We start from the raw sequence: 26762 nt of genomic DNA on the forward strand, positions 1-26762 counted from the left end.
CAGCAGCAGGCCCAGGAGATGGTTAGAAAAGCAGAATCGGGACCCACTCCAGAACTCCTGCATTAGAATTTACATTCAATGTGCACTTTAAATTTGAGACACAAATCTGTGCCCTTCCAAAAGCCATCAGGACACCGATGACAATGCACGTTACAAGTGGCCTGGTCTCCTTGTTACTACTGAACTCAGGTCGCAGCTGCTCGCGGCTCAAAAGCCAAAGTGTGAACAGAAAGGAAAGTGTGAACAGAAAGGAAAGGTGCTTTAATCAGAAAAGCTGGCAATTTGGGGAGGAGGTGGATTCATGTCTTGAGATTTTGAGCAGTCATGGTACATTTTCAAGGGGAAAATGGATGGGAGCAGAGAGTCTCAGTGAGTCAGGGAAGCAGGAGGGTGGGTTCTACGTGGTCCTCCATAGCTGCAGGCTGGCTGACTCTTCAGATGTTATCTTGCCTGTGTGATCCACCAGCTAAGAGGGCTGTTCTGGGTAGAAAGGGAGCCACTCTTTAGCTGATGAATTCTTCATTCTTACCTCTTTTTATCTAGAAGAATCAACAGGTCAGGCTAGGCATGGTGTACATTCAGGAGAGCATAAGTCAGGAGTTAGTTTCGATGCCTAGGGATCTCATTCCTACAATTAGGTTTTTAAGGTTTGAAAGCATAGAAATGGGCAAAAAAAAAAAAAAAAATAGAGCAAAAGAGCCACCTTCATCCTTAAAGGGGACCTTCCACCTTCACCAGAAAATCCTTAACCTGAAATGCTGCCAGATTGGGATGTTAACTGATTTGAACATTACTTCTGTTGTGTCTATGGTCCATTCTCTAGGATTAAGTTGATATGAAGTGAAATGACTTGAAAAGATAAATAAAAGAAAGAAAACATGATGGGTGGGTTACTATGAACTAAGCTGAACAGGGGGGATGCAGTGTAATGGTAATAAGAGGGGAAAAGCTATCTTAAAAACAAAATAGCTGATAAACCAAGGGCTTAAAACGCGCTGGGCATCTTACAAAGCGTTTGAAATACTTTTATTTAAATTTCAACACAAATGTAAGAAGCGCTACCTTCAGAAACTGATTTCCAAAGTTTGAACTGGCTAAATCATCAAAACGTGGTGTATTATTTTCACAACTGTGTGTTCTGATACGCAATTATAAACAGCTGCTGGAAGAATGTCTGTGTAAATTCACAAGCATTTTGGAATTGGGTTCCTAAAGTCAGGGCCCATCACAAAGAGAAACAGAATTAAGGTCCTTTGGATTCCACTGTTGCCTGCATTCTTCCAGCTGAGATGGAAAAAAAAAAAATAAAACTTCACTTGACGCAGGAAGTGCAGGTCACACAGCTGTCTGCACTATCATACTTCCGTGTAAAGAGGCTCTTTCTAGCAGAAGTGAAACTATCCCAGGGCACGCGGTCCTGGGCAGGTGCTCGTACTGAAAACAGCGTGAACCCTACAGTTTGCAGCCTACCCGACATCCGGGCTCAGAGCCGCCAGGACCGAGGGGGCGTCGCCGTCTCAGCCCCGCGCCGCGCCCCGCCCCGGACCCGCCTGCAGGGAGGAGCTCGAAACCGAAGAGGAAGCGCGGGATGGAGCTGCGGCGCCTCTGGCTGCTCTGCTGCTGCTGCTGCTGCTGCTTCTACTGCTGGGGCTCCTGCGCCGCGCTGACCCCGCCGTTCGGCCGCCACCCGGCCGCCGCCTTCCGGGTACCGCGCACGCCGGCGGATCCCTTCCCGCGCTTCCAGTCCCGGACTGGGCGGGGCGAAGGGGCCGCGCGAGCCCCACCCACTCCCACCCCCGGGGTCGCTGGCCCCTTCCGGTCCCGGGGCAGAAGGCGGAGCACTTGAGCTCCATACCCTGGAGTCTCCCGTGTTTTCCAGCCCGGGGCTAGGCTGGGCTGGTCCGAGGTGCCACACTGGCCAATCCCGGCGGGTTACCTGCCACGTCCTTTCCCGGGGCGAGAAGTGGGGCTGGGGCACCTGAGCGCGACACCAGGGCGGGGTGGCGGGTTGGAGAATCTCAAGTCCCGTCCTGTCCTGGGGCTGAGGGGCCACGCTAGTGCCACCCGCGGGGGTCGCTTACCCTGTCTGGTCCCCGGGCTGGGAGAGGGGGCGCCTGAGCGCCACCGCGAGCACGCCCCCCTGTCCGCGGGCTGGAGGGGCCACGCGAGCACCCCCAGAGAATACCTGCGCCGTCCTTTCCAGGGGTGGGGGCGAGGGGGGTGACACTCGAGCGCCATCCCCAGGGGGTCGCCTAAACTCAGTCCGTTGATGCGCCCGGGTTCCAGACCCGGACTCCGTCCCAGGGTTTCCCAAGACATGCTGACCCACAGATGGGTCCTCCAGGAAGGATGCGTACCTGAGGGTTTATATGATACGTCCCAGGTTGCCCAGTGATTATGTCCAAGGTGGTCCTAATTGAAAGGCACAGCCCCCGGGCGTTCTCTCAGCCTCCCCATTCTGTGCATTTCAGGGACTGGAACCAGAAGTAGGCGGAAGAAACCTGGCCGTTTTCTGGAGGTGGGACACTGATCACCTCCTCCTCAAATAAGAATTTTATCCAGAGCTCAGGGAATCCTGCCCATTTATGATTTTCCTGAACCCGGGCTCCTTGAACTAGCGCACACCCTACAAGTTCACCTAACTTGGTGGAGACTGATTTAGAGAAGGGTGTAGTGTTTAATTTCCTTTTCAGATTATTTTTTTTTCCCTTAGAAATAGATTTATAAAAGTTCAGAAACATAGTTTGTAGTTATAGTCACATGTTATGTTACATTTACACAATGATGTTTTTCTTTTTTTTTTTTTTTTATTTTTAAACTTTATATAACTGTATTAGTTTTGCCAAACATCAAAATGAATCCGCCACAGGTATACATGTGTTCCCCATCCTGAACCCTCCTCCCTCCTCCCTCCCCATTCCATCCCTCTGGGTCGTCCCAGTGCACCAGCCCCAAGCATCGAGTTTTATTCAGCCATTAAAAAGAATACATTTGAATCAGTTCTAATGAGATGGATGAAACTGGAGCCTATTATACAGAGTGAAGTAAGCCAGAAAGAAAAACACCAATACAGTATACTAACGCATATATATGGAATTTAGAAAGATGGTAACAATAACCCTGTGTATGAGACAGCAAAAGAGACACTGATGTATAGAACAGTCTTATGGACTCTGTGGGAGAGGGAGAGGGTGGGAAGATTTGGGAGAATGGCAATGAAACATGTAAAATATCATGTATGAAACGAGTTGCCAGTCCAGGTTCGATGCACGATACTGGATGCTTGGGGCTGGTGCACTGGGACGATTCAGATTATTATGAAAAGGCTTCATAATCTCAGATGGCACCCCAGCGTTAAAACTCAGGAGCACACCAGTTAGCTGAGTATCAATAAGGTTTTTCCTGAATCCAAGGAAGATGCAAGAGAGAATGATTTAGAGTGGACCTCAGTGTGTTCTATTAATAATATCCGATACTATCTAATAGTTTTAAATTGTGAGAGATCATTATCATGGTTTAATTTTGCTGTCAAAGTTCATTCATTCCTAATCAGGAAGTATGAAGTCAGTAATCCTGCTGCTTATTGGAGTTGTATTTATTCTTTTTCCTGGTATTTTCTTGAGGTTTGCCAGGGATTCTGAGGCTGTGCTCCCTTCTACCCCTCCTGCTGGTCCCCTGGAGCTGCAGTGGGTGAGAAGTGCCAACCTCACCTTAGTCTATTTGTATTTTTGCCCAAACCAAGATAGATATTTTTTATCTCCTACTTACTGCTCTAGCTTTCAAAACCAGAAGCACTGGTATAATCACTTGAGAACAAAGTTTTTGTGCTTTATTCTCTTCCTGCCCTGAGCTTAGTGACGTGTGATGGTGAAGTAAACATCTTTGGGAGAAAATAATCAGTCCTACCTATCCTGGTGATGTGTTCATTGACTGAAGAAATAAAAGCACTACCATCCTCCTCAAAAATATATTTGGGGATTGGAATCACAAGGAGGCCAGAGTAATGAGTATATCCTAAATATGTGTTATTTGTATAATTTATGAATATATGTGCATTTGTTCATATTATATAGTTACTCATACTAGAGGCCCTACCCAGACAATGGCAGCTAGGAAATACAGCTAGCTCGTGTCAGAAGTACAAGAGTGCTTGTTGGAAGATAGAATTTCTGTTTTAGGTGGAGGAGGGCAGAGTGATAAAGATTCTCAGCACATTTTAAAAATCTTGAGTGGAGAGAGCCTGAAAAATTTCCAAAGCAATTGCCCCTCGTGGGACTTAACTTCATGAGATGTTGGTGACTCCTTTCCACACTTGCTGGAAACGGTTTGAACATTGATGGCCATTTGAACATGGGGCAGACGACATGAGCAGGTAGAAGGGGCCTTGCTTGAGCATTAGGAAGCCTCCCTCTGCCCCGACAAGAGAGACTAACGTGTGTTGTGACTGATGCTCAGTATAGCTCTGGAAAACTTTACTCCTTAAAATTATGTCAGAGTTGGTTAAGTTGAAATTCTCTGCTAACCTATCTGGGGTAAATTACATACAGATTCTAGAAAATTCCCTGGCTCCATAATCAAGTTAAATTTTTAAAAAAGGTTAAAAATTAAAGTAGAGTTATAAAGTACTCTCTGTGTTGTGCTGGGGAGAACCAATAGGTTTTAGGGTGAAAAGTAAACAAATATGGAGGGCCAGGAGCTGTAGTTTTTGGCTATTTATATCTTATTTAGGGAGACCAAAGAGCTCTCATGTCTACAAATGCATTGATGAACAGTGGCTCCTGAAACATAGTGTGGAAAGATATTCAGGGAACTGCAACTGTTGACACAGTTGGAGAAAGGGTCTAATTGATTCATAATTTTTTCACAGTCTTAGGTTCATGGTGAAAGATTTTGTCATCCCTGCCTTACCTGTTTTCCTAAATTCACTTCGAATATTCCATGAGTAGAAGTTAGGTGGCATCTGTGATCCTTGCTCACAAACTGTCATTCAGTCACTGTTGGGTGAAGACCAGGCCCCTCCTAGGATGATTATGGGATGCCTCTCAGGATAACTGACCGGGAAAGGGGGAAACAGCACCCAGCCCCCACCTTTTCACTCCTTAGAAACTTCTGGTGCTCAGGAAGCCCCTGCTCTTGTTTTGGCCTGTTCCTCAGGCTGAAACCCAGCTGTGCACTGACCTTTACTCATGTTCCCTATTTGACCAAGAGCAGCTAGTCTCCTGACCACTTTGGGGCTACAAACCCATTAAGGGAACCAATGATAGTTATATGTACTCACTTCAGAATAATGTTTATATGCCAGTGCACATGTGATTTTGCCTACAATTTCAGAAGCTTCACGTTTAAAATGCTTACCTTAATGATACATGTGCCAGTTTTTAAAAAATTAAATTATGCATACTTGGAAGCATGTTTCTTTAAATAGATCATTTTACGATGAATGATCCTAAAGAATGAGCCATAGACATTTGCTATTAACAGCCCCTGAAGATCTGGATTATTTCCTCCAAATAAACTTTATCCAGAACACTTTAAACCACAATTTTCATCTAACTGAAACATTAAGAGGGTGAAATTGATGTAAGAGACTCTTGTTCAGGTGGTAATTTCTAATGGTTCTAGCTTAATGCATATACTGCCAAAATTAAAATATACCAGAAACTTGAAATCTTGGCTCAAAATTTATTCATTCATTTGTTCATCTGTCCATCTATTTATCTAGTACTTTAATATTTACTATATATGATGTGGGCTTCCCTGATGACTCAGATGGTAAAGTGTCTGCCCACAATGCAGGAGACCCGGGTTCGATCCCTGGGTTGGGAAGATCCCCTGGAGAAGGAAATGGCAACACACTCCAGTATTCTTGCCTGGAGAATCCCATGGACAGAGGACCCTGGTAGGCTACAGTCCATGGGGTCACAAAGAGTCAGACACGACTGACACATGTATAATGTGCTGACTTAAAAAAAAAACACACACACAATGTAAGAGTTGCAAGTTAAGTTTTGTTTGGGGCAAAATGAGAACCATAGTATGGGAGACTGCATCTTAGATAGCTCTGAGAAACTGCTCCAAAGAGGTAGCAGGGGAGTTCAGTATATATGTAATTTTAGTGAAAAGGGAGTACATGCAATCAAGCACATATTTTTTGCAGAAAGTTTCTGCTAATCATGAGGAGCAGATGTCATCATGTAGGAGATGCAAGAATTGGGCTCATAAAATCGGCTCCTGAAGATACCTGTCGAAGAACTGTCCTGCCAACTTTTCCTTGAGCACAGGGCATGTCATTTCTGATCTTCACACAGAACTTCTTTCAGGGGGTATTGAAGATCAGCAGCTGCAACGGCACATGATTTAATCCTTGTAGAGGAAGATGGCAAGCACCTGTGCCAGGTGCCAATTTGTAGTTGATAATGAGATGGTCTAGGTTTTTTGATTGATTCAATGGGGAATAAGACACAAATGGGTTCTGTTAGAAGTTGGCCTCTGGTCAAAGTAGGCATTTCAGCAATTCCTCCCGTCAGGTTGATCAAGTCTCCTTTCATTCACTGCTGAGAGTCCTTATGAAAGGATTATGAATTATGCCAAGTGCTTTTTCCACATCTATTGAAAATATCATATGGTTTTCCTATTTTTATTCCATGAGTAGGGTGTATTATGTTGATTGATATTCAGATACTAAACCAATGTAGTCTCTTTTAATGAACCTCACTTGGTCATGATCTATTGTCTTATAAATTTTTGAATTTGATTTGCTGATTTTTTTTTTTTTAAGGATTTTACATCTACAGTCATGAGGGCTATTGGTGTATATTTCTCTTGCCATGAGGTGTTTCTTGTCTGGTTTTGAAATCAGGCCTTATATAACCAGTTGCAAGGGGGTCCCATGAATGTGTGTGTACAATTGGTATTGGCATTTCTTTTTTAGTTATATGGAATTCACCAGTGAAGCCATCCAGGCCTGGAGTTTTCTTTGTGGGATGATTTTCAGTTAGGAATTTAATGACTTTAGTTGATAAAAAGTTGTTCAAATTCTCTATTTTTGTTGTCCAGATTTGGTGATGTATGTCTTTCTTGGGAGTTGTCCATTTTGCATAGGTTATCAAACTTTTTGGCCTCAAGTGCTCAAAATATGATTCTCCTAGTTCCTGAAGCATCTTTGTGGCCCTTCTTTCATTCTCAATAGTGGTGATTTATGTGTCTTCTCTTTTTTCTTTTTTCTTTATCACAGGAGTCAGGACTGAGAAAGTGCAGGGAGGGGCTCAGGGAGAGCATCTGACTAGAGCAAAGCTCTAAGCTGAGAGAAGGGGGAAAAGGGGCCTGGGGGATGTGCCCTGGACACCTTGCAGGCCAGGGCAGGGTCAGGAAGCCGTGAGGATGCATTAATCACAACCCAGCCTTCAGGGGAGCCCCTTCCCCTAGTAGGACACCTGAGTGCTTGGTCGTGGGCCAGGTTGTGGGAACCTGGGCCTCCTCGCTGCAATCTGTCTGTGAGGCCCACCCTCGTGGCTGCCATGTACTTTCCTGTGCATCCAGAAAGGTCCTACACCCTCAGGACGTCCGTCATCCCTCCAACTCACAGTGAAGTCCAGGAGATGCCTTTAGGACCAAGGAACCCTCTGAAATGCTCAGCCGTTTATAGTCACTGGCTTATATTTGTCACACACTCACCTTGTAGTTCAGTTCTATTTTTAGATGTATACATCTTCTTCCCAAATTAAATTCAAAGCCTTGCTTCATCAAGATTATCTTTTGAATGCCTGAAACTCCATAACTGTTGATAATTTCATAGATTAGCAATCTTTCCACATATTCTCAGTAAGGAAAATACAATCATGATAAATCCCAGTAATAATTTGGTTAAAAATAAACAGCATATGCCATTTGTAGTAACAAGAATGACCCTAGAGATTATCATACTAAGTGAAGAAAGTCGGACATTGAAAGACAAATACCCATATCACTTATATGTGAAACCTAAAAAATGGTACAAATGAACTTATATATAAGCCAGAAATAGACTCACAGACATAGGAACCAAATTTATGGTTTCCAAAGGGTAATAGGGTTGGGGGAGGTATAAATTAGGAATTTTTAATTAATGATATACACTACTATATATAAAATTAATAACCAAAAAGGTCCTACTGTATAGCACAGGGAACTATATCCATTATCTTGTAATAACCCATAATGGAAAACAGTCCGAAAAATAATTATATATACATATGTAAAAAACATAGCTTAGAGCTATCAAGGGCATGATGTATATAAAATATAATTATGCATTATTCAACAAAAAGTGCTAATTAAACATCTGTTGTGTGCCAGGCATGTGCTCAGTGAGGCGAAAACAGTGATAAATAAGACCAGCCTGGCCCTCGTTTTGCCTATAGGTTTATGAGACAGACACACAATAAACATATAAGTGAACAAGCAAGTTTAGAGTAGCTGAAGATAGAAACTTAATGAATGGTGGTCTCCTGAAATTGTATTTACTCCACAGAGTTGGTTCAGTTCAGTTCGGTTCAGTTGCTCAGTCGTGTCTGACTCTTTGTGACCCCATGAATCGCAGCACGCCAGGCCTCCCTGTCCATCACCATCTCCCAGAGTTCACTCAAACTCACATCCATCGAGTCGGTGATGCCATCCAGCCATCTCATCCTCTGTCATCCCCTTTTCCTCCTGCCCCCAATCCCTCCCAGCATCAGGGTCTTTTCCAATGAGTCAACTCTTCGCATGAGGTGGCCAAAGTACTGGAGTTTCAGCTTTAGCATCATTCCTTACAATGAACACCCAGGACTGATCTCCTTTAGAATGGACTGGTTGGATCTCCTTGCAGTCCAAGGGACTCTCAAGAGTCTTCTCCAACACCACAGTTCAAAAGCATCAATTCTTCGGCGCTCAGCCTTCTTCACAGTCCAACTCTCACATCTATACATGACCACTGGAAAAACCATAGCCTTGACTAGACGGACCGTTGTTGGCAAAGTAATGTCTCTGCTTTTCAGAGTTGGTTAGTACTAGCAAATTGAAGCTTGTTTGTGTAAAAGATGAGCCTAACATACTTATCACAGAATTCAGAGTGGAGGAATCTGTAAACAAGGATCTAATTTTCTCTTTAGATAGACAAACCGAGCCATCTTCTTGGGACATTTCCAGGATTGAATCTCTTTCCCAAAGCCTTTTACCCAAATGAAATAGAGATCTCTGTAAAGCCCGGATAGAACCACACTGATTTATCCATTAGTTATTTATTCCTTTTTTCATGCTTCATTCATTGTGCTAAGACAAAGATAAAGATCACATAAGTACTTACTGGTTACAATTCCTACTAGTGTCTGGTATTTATTTGCAATTTATTTTCTTTTTTCTACTATGTTAAATAAGCATATTTAGTGCTTTCAAAATGCTTGGTAAAGAGGAATTGTAAATGGATAAGACATTCCTTTCCCAGCCTCAGAAATTATTCCTGAAGTCAGATAGTATTTTTAATGCAAAACATTTATAAATCTAATCTATTATCTTAGATAACCTTTCATTACGATCCACAGGAAATAAATCAAGCTTTTACTTTTGCATCTGAAAACTATTTCTAAGTCAGTTATATGCACATTGCTCCAGAAAGTTAACATAGGTGATAGAAATTAGTATGTTTTTTTTTTCTTCTCCTAGGAAAGTCTTAATAGACAGCAATACTTGAATTCTTTATTTCCTCATGAAAACTCCACTGCCGTCTATGGAATAAACCAGTTTTCATATTTGTTTCCTGAAGAGTTTAAAGGTATGGGCTCTGGGGTTATTAGCTGATTAGTTTCCTGATTTTAATTTTTTTCCTTAATTTTTGAGAATCTTCAGTTGTGAAGTTAGTAAACTGAGTAATAGTTAACAGTGATTAAATGCTTAAAAGTATCAAGCAAGTACCTGGTGCTGACAGTTGGAGAAATAATAAATTCATGGCCACTTTCTTCTAATAATCACTTAAGAACTAAATACTATAAATGCAGACATTTTCCTGTGGCTCTGAGGAATAGCAACTCATCCCTCCTCCAGTTTTCTGTGCTATTTCTGTTCAAGACCCCCCTGGTTATGATAAAACAGATAATGTCAATTATACTCATTTTTTATTGACCTGCTTCTGTCAAACCATTTCATGTGACAACCTGGCCCTATTGGAAGAATTCTCATCTTTTATAGCTCTTGTCTACTCCATTCCAATTATGGGAAAGAATAAAAGGCAGACTTTATCAGAAGCTCCACTGTTTCTGTTGAAACATCCCTCTGAAAGGAATCCCTGTAATATAATGTTGGTTGTCCTTTCATCTTGTATGTGTTCTCAGCTATTTATTTAAGAAGCAGCCCTTCCAGGTTTCCCCGATTTCCGGCAGAAGAGTACACGTCCATCTCCAACCTCTCTTTGCCGTTAAGATTTGACTGGAGGGATAAGCATGTCGTCACCCAAGTGAGAAACCAGAAGACGGTATGTCTTAGGTTTTTTGTTTTTTCTTTTTTCTTTTTAATCACTTTAGGATGGGAGTCACTTTTGGGGTCAAGTTCAATCAAACTTGTGATGGAACCATCCTTTCAGTAGGTAAATTCATACCTCAATCATCACAAAATGATGAGAACAGGAGACCACCCCCAACCCTGGAGAGGGAGGCTCTGTTAGGCCCAGCTTCACTTGGGGGCTGAGCTCTGCGGGTGTCCCTCCCTGCCTGCCTGGCCCCCACTCGGCACACAGACTCGCGGCTGCTGCCCAATGTCACGGTTCCCAGGACTCTGCAGAACAGTGGGTGGAAGGCTGAAGGAGGTGAACTTGACCAAGTTAAGTAGCTCCAAAGGGAAACAACTTGAAATCAGGCGCCTGGTCCCTCCCTGAACCCTTGGGTCTATCCCTTGACCTCGCTCAGAGACCCTGCCCCCAGCCCCACCCCTGCAGAATCACACATGTTTTATCTGTGGTCCTTAAAAAAGCTGTCAGATCAGCTTTGGTATGACATAGACGTTCCTGGAAATTACCAACTGTGCAAAATCATAAAATGGAAATTAAAGGGATGGTAGGAGAAATGATGTTAAGACTCTGCACTAAAAATTCATGACACATTAAAAAAAAAGAAAAAGAACAAGAAAGTAGTAAAAGTAACAGCACAGTTTTACCTGTGTTAAATGATAAAGAAATGTGTAAGCCCTGCAGTAAATGCAACCATCAACCACCATGTGATATCACTTATATGTGGAATCTAAGATATGACACAAATGAACTTATCTACGAAACAGAAACAGACTCACGACACACAGAACAGACTTCCTCTTGCCAGGGAGGAGGGGTGTAAGGGGATGTAGTGAGAGTTTGGGGTTGGCACATGCAAACTATTACATATAAGATGGATAAACAGCTAAGTCCTACTGTACAACACAGGAAACTATGTTCAATATCCTGTGATAAACCAGAATGGAAAAGAATATGAAAAAAGAATGTGTGTGTGTTTATATATAACTGACTCACTTTGCTATACAGCAGAAATTAATACTACATGTAAATCAACTATACTCAATGAAAAGATAAATTTAAAAAATGCAGCCATTTACCTTGCAGAAGTCCTGAGTGTGCCTGTGAAGATATCTGGAATCAGAGGGAAAGCAGAACCCCAGATGCTGGTGGGATGCTCATGGCCCACAGTGAGCCATCTTGCCGGCACACATTTGAGAACAGGTGCGTGTGCCCTGCACCCCTGCCAGGCACAGGGATGGCAGCTCACCAGGAAAAGTTGATCCCTACAGGGATGCGGTCTCAGTGTGTCTGCAGTGGGAACCTCAACAGGTCACTCAGCCTCGTCTTGTAAGGCCAGCATTTTGGATCCAACAGTTCCCCAGTGACCATCTCATTAAGATGAGATCCTTTTTGTTTCTCAGATTCTGTATTTGTTGTTGTGGATAGAAATTACCACCATATCATGTACTTTATTACTGGGTTCTAATGAAGAGGGATGCAGTCTGAAACCCAGTCTATCCAGGAGGTGCTTACGGTGTCTTAAAGTAGAACTTTTATTTAGGAATCTTTGTACTAAAGGAAAGATGTTTTGGAGCAGCCACCGCCCTCTTGGGGCAGCAGTAGGTGGGTGACCTGAAGCAACTTGCATTTTCCTTTCTCAAGGGGTGCAGAGCCTGCAGTAGCATCCCTTAGTGAATGCTGTACTCTCCACATGCCCCGGAGCTAGACATGTAGATAAGGCCACATGAGATCCCTCAGAACTTCACTCCACAAGGACCACCAGCTGCCCTTCCTCTCTTTCCTGCAGCACCTGCTGCTGCTGCTGCTAAGTCGCTTCAGTCATGTCCGACTCTGTGTGACCCCATAGACAGCAGCCCACCAGGCTCCGCCATCCCTGGGATTCTCCAGGCAAGAAGATTGGAGTGGGTTGCCATTTCCTTCTCCAATGCATGAAAGTGAAAAGAGAAAGTGAAGTCACTCAGTTGTGTCTGACTCTTCGCAACCCCATGGACTGCAGCCCACCGGGCTCCTCTGTCCATAGGATTTTCCAGGCAAGAGTACTGGCGTGGGGTGCCATTGCCTTCTCCGCCTGCAGCACCTCGTCCCAGGATTAAGGTGGTTCCAGCCAGTTTTAAATCCCACTCTCATCTCTGCCTTTCCTGCGATTCTTCTTTCTTATGTGAAATTCTTGATTCCATTCCCTTTCATTCCTTTGTTCTAGTTTAGCCAATAAAAGCAAGTTAAGAGACCCAGAGTCAGAAAAATTGTTAGCAAGTATTTCAATGAGGAATGATTACTGTGGGTTCCTAGAATTGGGACATTACCCGTGCGTTCATAATCCTGATGGGCTAACACGTCATTCATCCAGGTCCTGTGCTTATCTGTTAATGAGAACAAATATGTACCATGCACCCCTGCTCTGCTCACCTTTTCCCTGCCTTCTGCCCTTGGAGGGGAGGTTGTTGGAGGGCAGAGCAGAGTGTCAGGGGAGAAGCACACACACACTTTTTCATATTTTTGCCATGATGGTTTATCACAGGATATTGAATATAGTTCCATGTACTGTACAGGAGGAACTTGTTGTTTATCCATCCTATAAGTAATAGTTTGCATCTGTTAATCCCAAGTTCCCTGTCCACCCCTCCCCCACCCCCTCCCCTCTTGGCAATTGCAAGTCAGTTACCTGTGTTTGTGCTGACTTGTTTTTTTAAAAAGAACATCAGTCCAAGTGTTTTCCTAATCTCTAAAGTTCACTTTTATTTTGCAATGTCTAACTTGCAATAGTGATACTACCAATTTACCTTTAATAAATAGTATATTTTGATGCTTATAAGAGAATTTAATTGAAAATCAGCAGGATTGGCATTTATATTCTGTAGGCCTCCAGATTCTGCTCACATGATTTCATCATTTGTGTTGTCAGAGATGTCAATAGACGTGATTTGCACATTGTTAGATAACAAATATCATTCTATCTCTGTTTCTATCATCATTCTATCTCAGTGTGGTGGATGCTGGGCTTTCAGCGTGGTAGGTGCAGTGGAGTCTATGTGTGCGATAAAAGGGCAGCCCTTGGAGGTGCTGAGTGTTCAGCAGGTGATAGACTGTTCTTACAGCAACTACGGCTGCAACGGAGGATCCCCGCTCAGCGCTTTGTACTGGCTCAATAAGGTGAGTGGCTCTGCAGTCTTTTAAGCTGCTTGTTTACTGTGCGTTCAGTCTGTCCTTTACTAAATAATATTTTCAAGTTTGGAAATGTAGCTAACCAGAGCTTGAATTAATCCAAAGATTTCCCATATATCTGACTATGTATATCTAGAAATGGGGTCTTTAGGAGGTTATTGAGGTTAAATGAGGTCATAAGGGGCTTCCTTGATGGCTTAGCAGTAAAGAATCCTCCTGCAATGCAGGAGACACAGGAGATGTGGGTTCGATACATAGGTTGGGAAGATCCCCTGGAGGAGGAAATAACAACCCACTCCAGTATTCTTGCCTGGAGAATCCCATGGACAAAGGAACCTGGCGGGCCATGGTCCATAGCATCGCAGAGTTGGACACAACTGAAACAACTTAGCACACACACACAAAATCATCAGCCTGGGGCCCTAATTTGATAGGACTGTGACAGAAGAAGAGAATGAAGAGGGCAGGGTCTCTGTCTCCCGTGTGAGGACATGGTGAGAAGGTGGCCATCTGCACCTCAAAGAGAAAGTTCTCACCAGAGGCTGCCCCTGCTGGCACCTTGACCTTGAACTTCCAGTGTCCACAACTGTGTGAAAATAAATGTCAGTTATTTAAGCCCTCCACCCCAAAAAATAAGAATTGCTCCTGTGTAGGTCAGCCATCGGAGAAGGCAATGGCAACCCACTCCAGTACTCTTGCCTGGAAAATCCCATGGATGGAGGAGCCTGGTGCTGCAGTCCCTGGGGTCACTAAGAGTTGGACACGACTGAGAAACTTCACTTTCACTTTTCGCTTTCATACATTGGAGAAGGAAATGGCAACCCACTCCAGTGTTCTTGCCTGGAGAATCCCAGGGACACGGGAGCCTGGTGGGCTTCCATCTATGGGGTTGCACAGAGTCGGACACGACTAAAGCAACTTAGTAGCAGCAGCAGCAGCAGGTCAGCCATCAAGAGAGAAACCAAAGTGTGAAAAATCTTACCTGCAATCTGTGTTCAGAAAAATATTTATGTTTACTCCTTAATATTACTTGGTAATTGCTTTTTTTGTGGATGACCCATCTTTTTTTAAATATGACAGCATATGGTTATTCATTTCCATAAAACTTCTGAATGCCCAGGTTAAAAGGGGATTAGAGGTCAGCTGGTTGGGGGCCTCTGTGTAGATGCAGAACTGAGCCCTGGGAGGTGAGACCCTGTTGCCAGGTCAGTAGCTGAGATGGGCAGCACCCTGGTCCTCTCCCCACCTCCCACCCACCCCCAGCACACACCCTCTGACACTGTCCTGGTCCAGCAGCAGTGGCGTGAAGCCAGCGATGAAGGTGCTGCTATGTGCTGTGAAAAGCTGTCAAGACAGAGTTCCCAAAGTTGAGCATCCCTCTCTTCTTCGTTTGCTGTGTCTGGAGTCACCGCCAGATGAATGGCACAGAGAGTGGATGGAAGGATGCTTGTGAGCATAATGCATGACCTCAAAGGCTTGATAACCCGGAGCCAGAGCTGCAGAAGGAAGATATTTATGCTCTTAAACCTTCAGGAGAAAGATGACCAGACTTTATTATCAGATCAGTGGAAGTTGCAGGAACAGGAGATATAGAGAAAATAGGAGCAAAAGACAAACAGTTTAATTACTTAGGCTGCCCATAAAAAACACTTAAAGTTTTAACTTAAGATTTTCATAACTCAAAGAATACCCAGATAATGAACTGTGACCAAGTGGAATCTTAGACTCCTTGTAGTAAGTTCTGTTTGATCTTTGACACAACCATGTGACATAGATTATGTTGGATGATTATTTTCTTTCAGCTGCAAGTCAAGCTGGTGAGAGATTCGGAATACCCATTTCAAGCCCAGAATGGCCTCTGCCGTTACTTTCCCGACTCACATTCTGGATCTTCAATCAAAGGTTATTCTGCATATGACTTCAGGTAAATGTCTCCTTCTCTTGTGGTTTTCTCTATGTTTCTTAAGTTATTATCTATTGACTACTTGGAATTAATAAGTTGATTGGAAGCTTTACTGCATAGTTTTAATTGTTTTAAAATACACTTGATTTCCTGGTGGCTCAGATAAAGAATCCGCATGCAATACAGGAGACCAGGGTTCCACCTCTGGGTCGGGAAGATGCCCTGGAAAAGGGAATGGCCACCCATTCCAGTATTCTTGCCGAGAGAATTCCATGGACAGAGGAGTTTGGTGGGCTACAGTCCATAGGGTCACACAGAGTCAGACACAACTGAGCGACTAACACTTTTATTAGAGAGATGAATTGGCAGTCACCATGGAGGTCTATGGATGTTGTTTCTTAAATATGATCTACTTTTTTTCCATAACTCTACCAACAGAAATAATGCAATTAAATCAACACATTTAAATTCATTTGAAGGTATAATTGATACTTAGCACCTCCTGCCAAGTTTCAGCGTCACAATTACCCTTAGCGCATTTCAGTCTTACTCTTGAATTAATAATAATAATAAAAACTTGCTTTCTGTAGAGTCTGAAGCTAATGTCAAGCAGTCTTACTTACCAAGAAGCATTTTTGAACCCCCCTCTGTTCCCTACATTGTTCAAGTCATCGACTGTAAGAAAGATATAAAATGAAGTTTTCCTATTAGAGGCAAGTGGACAGAGTATATAACGAGGCAGATGACAAGCTCATCCTGCAGGCGTGATGGGATGTGGGGGTGGGTAAGGAAGGGACTTGTGTGGGAATGGGAAGGACATGATGACTTGGGGTGGGTTCAAGGGAAATAATCATTTAAAAATGCTTTAAAACCACATGGCACTCAAAGCTGGCTAAAGACCCATTATGACCATTTTATTTAGTGCAAAATAGGTGTTCAGGGATGAGAAACAGAACCATCCAACTCATTTTTTAGAAGTATGAAGGAAGCTTTGCACAGGGTTTTGAAATAGAGAAAGCAAAAAAAATTAAATTTGGCTAAGGTAACAGACTGGTCTACTACTTACTGAATGTAAAAGCATCTCTGGGTCTAGATGGCATGTCCCCATGGAATCGGAAAGAAATCATGAGTGACTCTGGATCCTTGAACAAAGTGGAACCCACACCAGCAGCCATGTGTCTGAGGACGAGCTGACCGTCCCCTCAGTTCCCGGCCGCCAGAGCAACTGTCACTTGACGGCTCAGTCCCCAAGGGCAGGATGCACAGAATCGTGATAAACGGCAGGGCCCCTGAGCACAGTGGTCCCCACCTCCCTTGAGGGTGAAGATCACACACTTTCTAAATGAGCAAGTGAGCCCCTATGCTGCCAGCTCCTGGAGAGTCTAAGGTAAGTGTGTGCACAGGAACCTCCTGAGGTTCACAGTGTGATCAGAGAGAACTCAAGGCATCCCTTGTCACAAGGAGCAGATTGAGAAAGTTAGGAAGAAATAAAAGAATAATGGGCATCAGTCTACTTTAGAGAGAGAGACAAAGCGAAGGTGACTGCAAGATTCATCTGTCCTTGGATCAGAAGGCAGAGGCCGCTGTGAAAACCCAGCCCCCATCGCACAGAATATTAAACTCTAAGAACATGGCACCAAGCTAACCACATTAGACTCTCTCTGCAAGAATACCTTCCTTTGATTTATTCATTCATTCAGATATTTACTGAACCCTGTTTCAGGTTCTGGGGATTTGGCAGTGAACACAGTGGACAAAAGCTCTGCCCTCTGGACTATATTTTAGTGAAAGAGACAAGCAGTAAACCAAAGAAATAAAAATATGAATGGTCTGCTAGATGAAATAGCTTTAAAGAGAACTAAACAGCCATGAGGTGAAGAGAAAACAACAGGGGTAGAGGGTTGCAGTCTCAGGAAGGGGCTCCTGGAGGATGTAATGTTTAGTGAAGACTTAACCCTGCAGGTACCTGGGGAAACACAGCTCCTGGCAGAAGGGATTGTATGTGCAAAGGCCCTGCGGCAGACACAGGTCTGGCATAGCTGTAGAGCAGTGAGGAAGCCACTGTGACCGTCCTGTCCTGTCGTGTCGTGTCATGTCGTGGAGAGACACACTAGACTGTAGGGGGTGAGGTGACAGAGGTTGTCAGGGGATGATCTTGGGGCAGTGTTGGAAGAATGATCTTAGACGTCTTAGATGGGATGGAAAATAAAGCCCCACAGGGCGTATTGAGGGATATTTGTGAGGGTAAGAGAGAAGAATGTCAGGGAGGACTCTAGGATTTTTGCCCTGAAAGACTGAAAGAATGGCATTGCCAGGCAGGAAGTTGGAAAGTCTGAGACAGAAGCAGAGAACAGCAGGTCCACATAAGACAGTGCACAGAAAGTAATCCCAGGAAGCTGGGAGGACTAGGGTGTGAAGCAGAACTGGAGAGCCGAGTATCCTCAGGAAACAAGTTAGTCCTGGGGTAACCTGGCCCTCAGTCCTAGCGGGACCTCCGCAGATGGGCAGAATATGCATGTCAAAAATGATACCCCACCCGTGTTGATGTACATCATCTCCCAGGAGCTTCCCCTGACCTCTATTTTTATCATCATGCTCTCTTAGTTTTTTAGTATACCCAGACAACACCAGCCCAGATCATAGCTATCAGCCAAAAAGTTCACAAAATTGTCTGCTAACTCAGAAAATACATATTTACATATAAATCCTTCTGAATCCAAAAAGCATAATCTAGCCTTAAAGCAGAATGATCATTCACACACAGGCTGCATCCTGCATTTTTGCTCATCAGACCTCAGGAAAAACATTTCAGAAGCCAAACTAGAATATTAACATGACTAAATAAATAAAAAGGGAAAGAACCTATCACGTATAACTATGGACAGAAAAACTAGGATGCCATAGGGAAGATGAAGTGTAAATCCATGTGCTCATCAAGGGTCTGTAACAGGTAAGACTCGCCCTAATGAGCAAATCTTTATGACAGTAACATTTAGGAGAATTCTTAAAGACTGCAGGATTTGTGTCTTACTGATCTACGAAAGTAATAGTAAGCTCATGGAACAAGGTTTGATAATATGATAGTAGTTCCATATTGGGCTAAAATGGAAATAAAGATATTTTTTGGAATATATTGTAACTTGTTTCTGGCCCACACCTTTCTGAAAGATGAATGACAACAGTTCTGGGGCTAAATGGAGCCTTTCCCTGGAGCCTTTCCCTGCTGGTCTAGACCACAGGTGCCTTCCTATTTCCTGTTTTCCAGCAACTATGAAATCTTTTTCCTGGTCCTCCCTCAAGCAGAGATCTTAACTAAACTGTTTCCATGACCCCATAGTGTTCACCACCTTCTGCAATTCCCTCAAACTTCTCTCTTTCATCCTTCTCCTTCCCTCACACCATCTCTGTAAAATGATCTTTGATTTTACTGGAATAATTTACTGGATAGCTTTTGTTATCTCTAAAAGGTGGAGGCAGTTGTCTTCTGGTTAATATGGAGATTATCATATTTGTCACAGTTGCATTAGAAAACATTCCGCAAATTTAAATAAAATAGACATTACACACTAAAACCTGTGCTGAAGAAAACTACTCTATTAGATAACTTAGAAACAAGGGAAGGACACAATGCTTATTATAAACCTGGGGTATAATTTGTGGGTTAGGCAGGCTGTGAAATCTATGCCTATAATTGTATCTTTATGTTGATTCTGAAGGTGGGTGCGGGGCTGTGACATGAAACTGGAATTTGAACCAACTCTGGGGAACCTCAAAGCCCGTACCCTATCATGCTCTCCTCCGGAATTTTATAATTTTGACTCTCTTTAATGAAAACCAATTATTTTTACAGCAGCAAAAATTAGAAATGCCTGCTTGTAAATCTCCAAAAACATTGTCTCCTTAACAGATAATGTGAGTGATTGTTTAGAATGAATTTGTGGTTTCTATTTCAGCAAATCCCATTGGTAGGCACTCATATTTTTCCCTCATCTTTGGACACAATATCCCCTTGATAGAAACTGGTCTCCAGCTGGCAGGATGAGGGCTTATCTACTCTTTCTAGCCACTAATCCACCATGCTTTGCTACAGCAATAAACTATCAAACGCTATCTTAATGGGCCGAAATAGCAGTAACTTGGTTTCAGTGTCCTGCACCCACAAAGCTGACCTTTAAAAATACAATTAATGGTTTAATTATGTACTTTTAAGATTGATGAAGGCTGCATGTTATATAACATCAGACTTTATCAATTCGGGTCCAGGTGGGAAAGCAGAACTGCATGCCCTGCTGTCTTCCCAGTTTGGCCCTAGTTCTCCTGGCATCTTAACATCCCTCCTGCCCTATAACTACACTCCTCGCCCCCCACATTTTGGGGTAACTTTTCTGTAGTTTTCTTTATTTGATATTCACTAACCCAGGCTGTCTGTTCTCTTGATTTTTACTTGGTGTGGCAGAGGTGATGAGATATCACCACATCCAGGCTTTCCACTCTCCTTTTTAAGAGAATCCATATATTTTAGCATGGTACTTTGTCAACCAGCTATAAATTTTAATTTCCCATCTTCCTTAAAACTAACCTTGGCCGTAGGACTGGCATCTAGCCAATGAGACCCATGCAGATGTGTGCAGAATGTGTGATCACTTCTGGGATCTCAACAGGGACGTCGCACCTCCCCTTTCTACTTCTTACTGTCTGAAATATGAGTGAAATGGCTAGCGCTCTAGCAGCCTTCTTGGATCATGAAGTGATCTTGGGAATGGAAGCCTCATATAAGAAGAACCCAGATCCTGGTATCCGGGAGCCCCATAGCACTCCTGGACTGCCAGTCTTCCAGGCTTCTTACAGCCTCCATTGTTTATAACTTGATAATTGCCACCAAACCTACTCCTTGCCATATTCAGATTAAATACATCACTTTTGTAAAATATTTTTACCTTGGAAACTAAACTACTTAACCAAATTTTTTTTTTCTTTTGATAGTGGCCAAGAAGACAAAATGGCAAAAGCACTTCTTGCCTTGGGACCTCTGATAGTGGTGGTAGATGCCATGAGCTGGCAAGATTACCTGGGAGGCATTATACAGCATCACTGCTCCAGCGGAGAATCAAATCATGCCGTCCTTGTAACGGGCTTTGATAAAACAGGTGAGTGCTGGTGAGACGTGACTTGCTTTGCAGCTTGAACTCCAACTTGACACGTGATTCCATCCTTTAAAATGCTGAACCTTGGTCCTCTTACATCTAAGTTCTCATGAGCTTTACAACTTTACCCTAAACTTCCAGGTATACATGCCCTGCAGAACCCCTGGTCAATTTTTGGTAGATGCCATGTTAAAATGACACTAAATTCTTGATCTAAATATTGGACATTCTCCATCTGCAATGTTTAGGATAATTTCTGGGAAAAGAGAAGTGCTTATTACTTCATCATACTTATCTAACAGTTCTTTTCCTTTCCTTTTTTCAAATTGCTTGGAAATGTGTATATATGTATGTTTTCATTTTATGCAGTAAATGTAACAAGCAAAATGAATTCAAACCCCTTTTCCATTGATTGCAGTGTGACACTAGAACAGCCCAGTTTACTTGGCTAGTTTGTTAGCATTTGGTTAGTTTTTGTTTGTTTGTTTGTTTTCTTAAAACCACTCTACTTTTCAGGACGTGTTCAGCCCTGTCTGACTCTTTGAGACCCCATGGACTATAGCCCACCAGGCTCCTCTGTCCATGAGATTTCCCAGGCAAGAATACTGGAGTGGGTTGCCATTTCCTTCTCCAGGGGATCTTCCTGATTCAGGGATCGAACCCACTTCTCCTACATTTCCTGCATTGGCAAGCAGCTTCTTTACCGCTGTGCCACCTGAGCTTTAAATGAACATTCTTTCACCACAGCTATGTTCTCCAGGGTCTGATTTATATTTTGTAGGAAGTATCCCATACTGGATTGTACGGAACTCCTGGGGAACTTCATGGGGCATCGATGGCTATGTCCGTGTGAAAATGGGAGGAAATATTTGTGGTGAGTCTTGAACTGATATTGAAAATTCCTGGCTCAATGTCAAGAAAGAGACTGAATAGATTAAAATTATAAGCCTGTCCCATCCAGTGTGCATCCAGGGTTTTCAAACCACTGTTACAGTAATAATGGTCATCCTTCAACTAATTGATAAAAATAAAATAGTATTTTTTTAAACAAGACACTACTGCACATATTCATGTTTTTAAGAGGGACTGTAGTAAAAACCAATGTAATGAGCAGAACATTATAAGATATAGCAATAATTTACCAAAGTTAACTACTTCCAAAAACCCACTTAAGAAGCTGAACTTCTCCAAAAATTTCCAAATTTGCTTTTTATAACTATATGACTGTCCATTATTTAATGTATTATAATGCCTACCTTAGGATCATAAGAATCGCTTTTTCTTTGTATCAAACTGAGTGAAAATCTGAACATTAGTTTTGTTTCAGATTTAATATACCTCTTGCCACCTACAAAATTCTAGCAAAAAATTCTGTTCCCTGGAATTGAGAGGCTTAAGAAAATACCAGACACACTCTTTTGTTGAATAATAACATTTTTGTTAAAGAACAACAAATTAAAGTAGCTATTTAAGTATTTTAAATGTATTCTAAAAATCTATATTCAAGCCCTGTTCTAAAACTTTTGATCTGGAAAATCAGCAAGTTTTCTGAATTGAGTTGATGGACAGGGAGGCCTGGCATGCTGCGATTCATGGGGTCGCAAAGAGTCAGACACGACTGAGCGACTGATCTGATCTGAAACTATATTATGTACGAGAGCAGTTATTTAATTTCTCATTAGTTCTAACAAATATACAACTTTTTAAAAGTTGTGGTACGCCCCAGGTTGTGATATTTATGATAAAATGATGAGTCATTTTTAGATGTTTTTATAATTGATTTGGCACTGCTACTGAAGTGGTTAAAATATGAAACAGTAGTCTATTGCCCATAGCTGGAGCACAGTTCTCTAGTTCAAAGTGCAGTATTTCCACAGAGAAATTAGAGCAATGAAACAAATATGCTAATTTAAGCCAATCCTCTTGAATAGGACCAAATAGAGTTTTTAGCTGAGGAACAGTTTACTGAAGTTCTTACAATAAATTCTGAGTTTAAAAAAAAAGAGAGAGAGAGAGTTATGGAAAATTTTGAGAGCATATATATTTTTTGCTTCTTCATATATATATATATATATATATATATATATATTACTTTGGCTGTGCTGGGTCTTCTATTCAGCCTGTGGGCTTTGTTTTGCTGTAGCACGTGGTGGCTTCTCTAGTTGCAGAGCTCAGGCTCCAGAGCAGACTGGCTCAGTAGTTGAGACATGCACGCTCAGTTGCTCCACAGCCTATGGGATCTTGGCTCCCCAACCAGGGATTGAACTGAAACCCTCTGCATTGCAAGGGCATATTCTTAACCACTGGACCACCAGGGAAGTCCCTGAGAGCTTATATTTTGATTCAACCTAGTCACAACAGCTCCATTGTTCCACTAACTGGTAACTGGAGTGTTGCAGCCCGAGCACCAGACCCCAGCCACGCCTCTCCTTTCAGCATCCCTGAGAGGCTTTGCAGGTAGAAGGCTGATGTGGTTCCTGAACCCTTGCCACCTCCAGTTTATCTCTGACTGTGGAGTGTGGTGCCTGCATCTGGGCTGAGAGGCGGCTGCTGTTAAAGCTCTAGAAGGAGAGTTGCAGGAACATGATTCAAACACTGGTTCATCTTCACCTCCATCACGACTCTGTTCCCTGCCCCCACTTCTCCCAGCCCCCAGCTACAAAGGGTGGTTGGACTCATTTGTTTCTGTTCCCCAATTAAGTCTGCACACCCTGCCTGGTTAGTCATTATATAGGAGCCCACATCCTTTCCGAAAGTATTGCCTGAAAGTTAAATCCCTGATATGATCACATTACTCTCATGAACAACCACCGAAGGCAGGTGGCAATTCTGTGGCCCCAAGAAATTTTAGAGACACAGCTAATCACAGACAAATCCAGTCTTTAAATAGGATGTTTCATCGCTTCCACCATGGTATTGTACTCTGTGCTCTTTCATGCTAAGGAAGCATAGCACACTTGTGACTGATTGAAATTTTGTTAAAGTTCAAGTCTTAGAATTTACAGGTTTTAAGTTATATTTAATATAATCCTATAAATTATTGTATTGCCTCTAAAGTATATATGAGTGCATTCCATATTTCAGTTGAACATTCATCTGTTCAGTTAATAAGTTGTTTTGAGTTTTTTTAATAGTTTCTTGAAATAAAAACATTAAGAATCTCTGCTGATATCTACTTTTGAGGTTGTCATGTTTATATGGACAGATAACTAGAACCAGTAAGCTGTTTTCTTGGTAGATATTAACTTTCTGAACCCGAATCAAAACTGTTTTAATATTTAAAAGACATGTAGTGCTCACTTCAGCAGCACATTTACTAAAATTGGAACGATACAGAGAAGACTAGCATGGCCCCTGTGCAAGGATGACATATGAATTAGTGGAGCGTTGCATATTTTTTAAATGGAGAGAGTAGCATGGAAACATATATACTACCATATGTAAAATAGATAGTCAATGGGAATTTGCTGTATCACTCAGGGAACTCAAACCGGGGCTCTGTAAAAACCTAGAGCAATGGGAGGTGGGAGGAATGGTCAAGAGGGAAGGGACATATGTAGACCTACAGCTGATTCATGTTGATGTGTGGAAGAAACCAGCACAATATTGTAAAGCAATTATCCTTCAATTAAAAATAAGTTTAAAAAATTAGTGATGAAGGGTTGAATCATAGTGGTGCATAATAAACTCATTCACGTTAGTAAAAAAAAAAAGTAAAGAAAAAATATAGTAGTACCAATGATTTCCTTTTTTTATTAGGTATTGCAGATTCTGTTTCGGCTGTATTCGTGTAACATGTTTGCCAGATTGAGAGTCGAATACGAAACTGAAGGTTCATAATGAGATCTGACACTTCATTCTTGGCGTTTCATCATTATGCTTTTGCAACTTCCCACAAAGACAGGTTCTAGGACCTGGTCATGTTGAAACTAAGCTATGAAAATTCTCTTAGAGAGAGGTGAAGTGCCCACGCCAGAAGGAAGAAGACCAGCACGAAGGCCTGGGAGGAAGACTGGGAACAGTTTCCTCCTGGGAGGAAGGTCAGATTAGGAAGTGTTTTAGGTCTCTTCATTCTGAAGCAGCTATTATCTGGTTTTGTTTGATTGTTGTTTCTATTTGTCATTTGTTTGTTTTTAATGACATATTTCAAACAGGATTAAAGAGAGGATAACAGTCCTTTTCCTTTATGGGATACAGTCACCAGCCTCAGCTGCCCCTACACACAAGAACAGCCAAACTAGAACTGCGTGTGCCTGTCATACAGGTGTTCCCAGCCTCCCAGAGGGAATTTCATAAGAATTGTGAAATGCCAGTTGCTTTACCCCCCAAAATGGTGCTCACCCCTTGACCCGTGCAGAGGTCATGTAGAAAGAACTAAAAAGACAATCACTTTTTAAGACAAACAATTGATTGAAACTAAGTAACCCATATGGCAACCATGTAATGGGAAAACGTCAAGTAGCCTTGCATGAGAGACAAATTGTTATTTGTGAATTTTCACTATCAGTAGGATTTCAGTGCATTTTTTTTAATATGGACCATTTTTAAAGTCTTCATTGAGTTTACAATATTGTTTCTGTTTTATGTTTTGGTTTTTTGGCCTCATGGCATGCAGAACCGTAGCTCCGGCACCAGGGATCAAACCTGAACCCCCTGCTTTGGAAACACCAAGTCTCAACCACAGGACCACCAGGGACGTCCCTCCAGCACATTTAATTTCCTCATTGGTTCTCCCTGGATTGAGAAGCAGTGGGCCTTCCTATATTTTCTCACATTTTCTCTTGCTCTCAACTGTGAAACTTTAAATCTTCCTCATGGTCTGGTTTCCCTGGCTAAAGAAGTCCCATTTTTTACCTTCTATTTCTATTTTATAACCATTTATTTGACTCTAGTTGTCTCTAAGGCTTTATCCATGTCAGGACCTCACCTGTCTGCTCCTCTGTCATGTGGAGGCACCACTCCTTTCAAAATTCAGTCTCAGTAATTTGAGACTGTATTAGCCAAAATGTGACTTCCCCAGCCCGTGTTTTTCCAGTTTTCTGCTTGTTTTTCGCAGACTCCCATCCTAGCTACTTTTCTGTGCATCCTTTGGGCTTTCAGCTCGTCCCTGGTTCTTGAGGTCATCTCCTCTCTTGCTAAGTCAGTGTGGCTGTGTAAGAACCTCAGAGCATGAAAGCTGCTCTTCTGTAAGTACAATATATAATATAAGTACAATCGTATCATAGGAGTTAATACAGCTGCATCAAATACTACATATTTAAGCATTTCCTCTCTAAGATTCATGGTCACTTTCCAAGCTCAATAGAAGCAAATTGTAAAGGTAGCCACAACCACTGAAAACAATTGAGACATCCTCTTTTTTTCTCTCATGGTTGGCCTTTATCAGTCTCCTTATTAGAAAAAGAAAATCCACAACAGGACACTATTTCTTTTCCTTACACCAGCCAGAAGCAATTTCAAATGAATATGTGTTGACTCAGGTTTAGAAATGCTTCAGAATGAAAATTGATATTTTATTTGATTAATATTATAAATATCCAGCTGTACCAGAAAGGAATATGTCTTGATTGTCCTAGTTTGTGATGATGTACTAATTCTTGTAAAATGTAAATGATTTTCTGATACTCTTTTACAAATGATAGTTTTAATTACTGAATGATGCATACTTTTCAGCTCTTGTGGATTTTTATAAAATTAATAATGAAACAACCTATATTTGACTCTGAGTTAAGAAGACTCTGTTCTTGTGTATGGCTTACATTTTGTGAACACAGTGTTAATATGTTTTATATTCACACAGGAGTTTCCTCGGCTCTGAATCCATATATTGATTTTTTAATTTTCTGTATAGACATGTTGGGCTTCCCAGATGGTGCTAATGATAAAGAACCCTCCTGTCAATGGAGGAGACATAAAGACATGGGTTCGATCCCTAGGTCAGGAAGATCCCCTGGAGGAGGCCATGGCAACCCACTCCACTATTCTTGCCTGGAGAATCCCATGTACAGAGGAGTCTGGTGGGCTACACTCCATGGGG

At 42.3% G+C, this 26762-nt stretch overlaps 1 protein-coding gene and 1 non-coding gene across 2 annotated transcripts; both read left to right on the forward strand.

Moving 5' to 3' along the window:
* Positions 1-1449: 1449 nt before the first annotated feature.
* CTSO (cathepsin O) lies at positions 1450-26451 on the forward strand (the record flags this gene model as incomplete). Its single annotated transcript, XM_055549946.1, has 9 exons — positions 1450-1705; positions 2472-2518; positions 9679-9787; positions 10344-10483; positions 13499-13666; positions 15481-15602; positions 20565-20728; positions 21507-21599; positions 24485-26451. Coding segments are annotated over 9 exons (1134 nt in total), but the record flags the coding sequence as incomplete, so codon positions are not given.
* Positions 24018-24124, forward strand: LOC129630466 (U6 spliceosomal RNA). The gene has a single exon (XR_008703722.1). It is a non-coding gene; the product is annotated as a U6 spliceosomal RNA (small nuclear RNA).
* Positions 26452-26762: the final 311 nt, after the last annotated feature.

Source organism: Bubalus kerabau, chromosome 16 (assembly GCF_029407905.1).
Source record: "Bubalus kerabau isolate K-KA32 ecotype Philippines breed swamp buffalo chromosome 16, PCC_UOA_SB_1v2, whole genome shotgun sequence".
In the NCBI taxonomy this organism is placed as follows: Eukaryota; Metazoa; Chordata; class Mammalia; order Artiodactyla; family Bovidae; genus Bubalus; species Bubalus kerabau.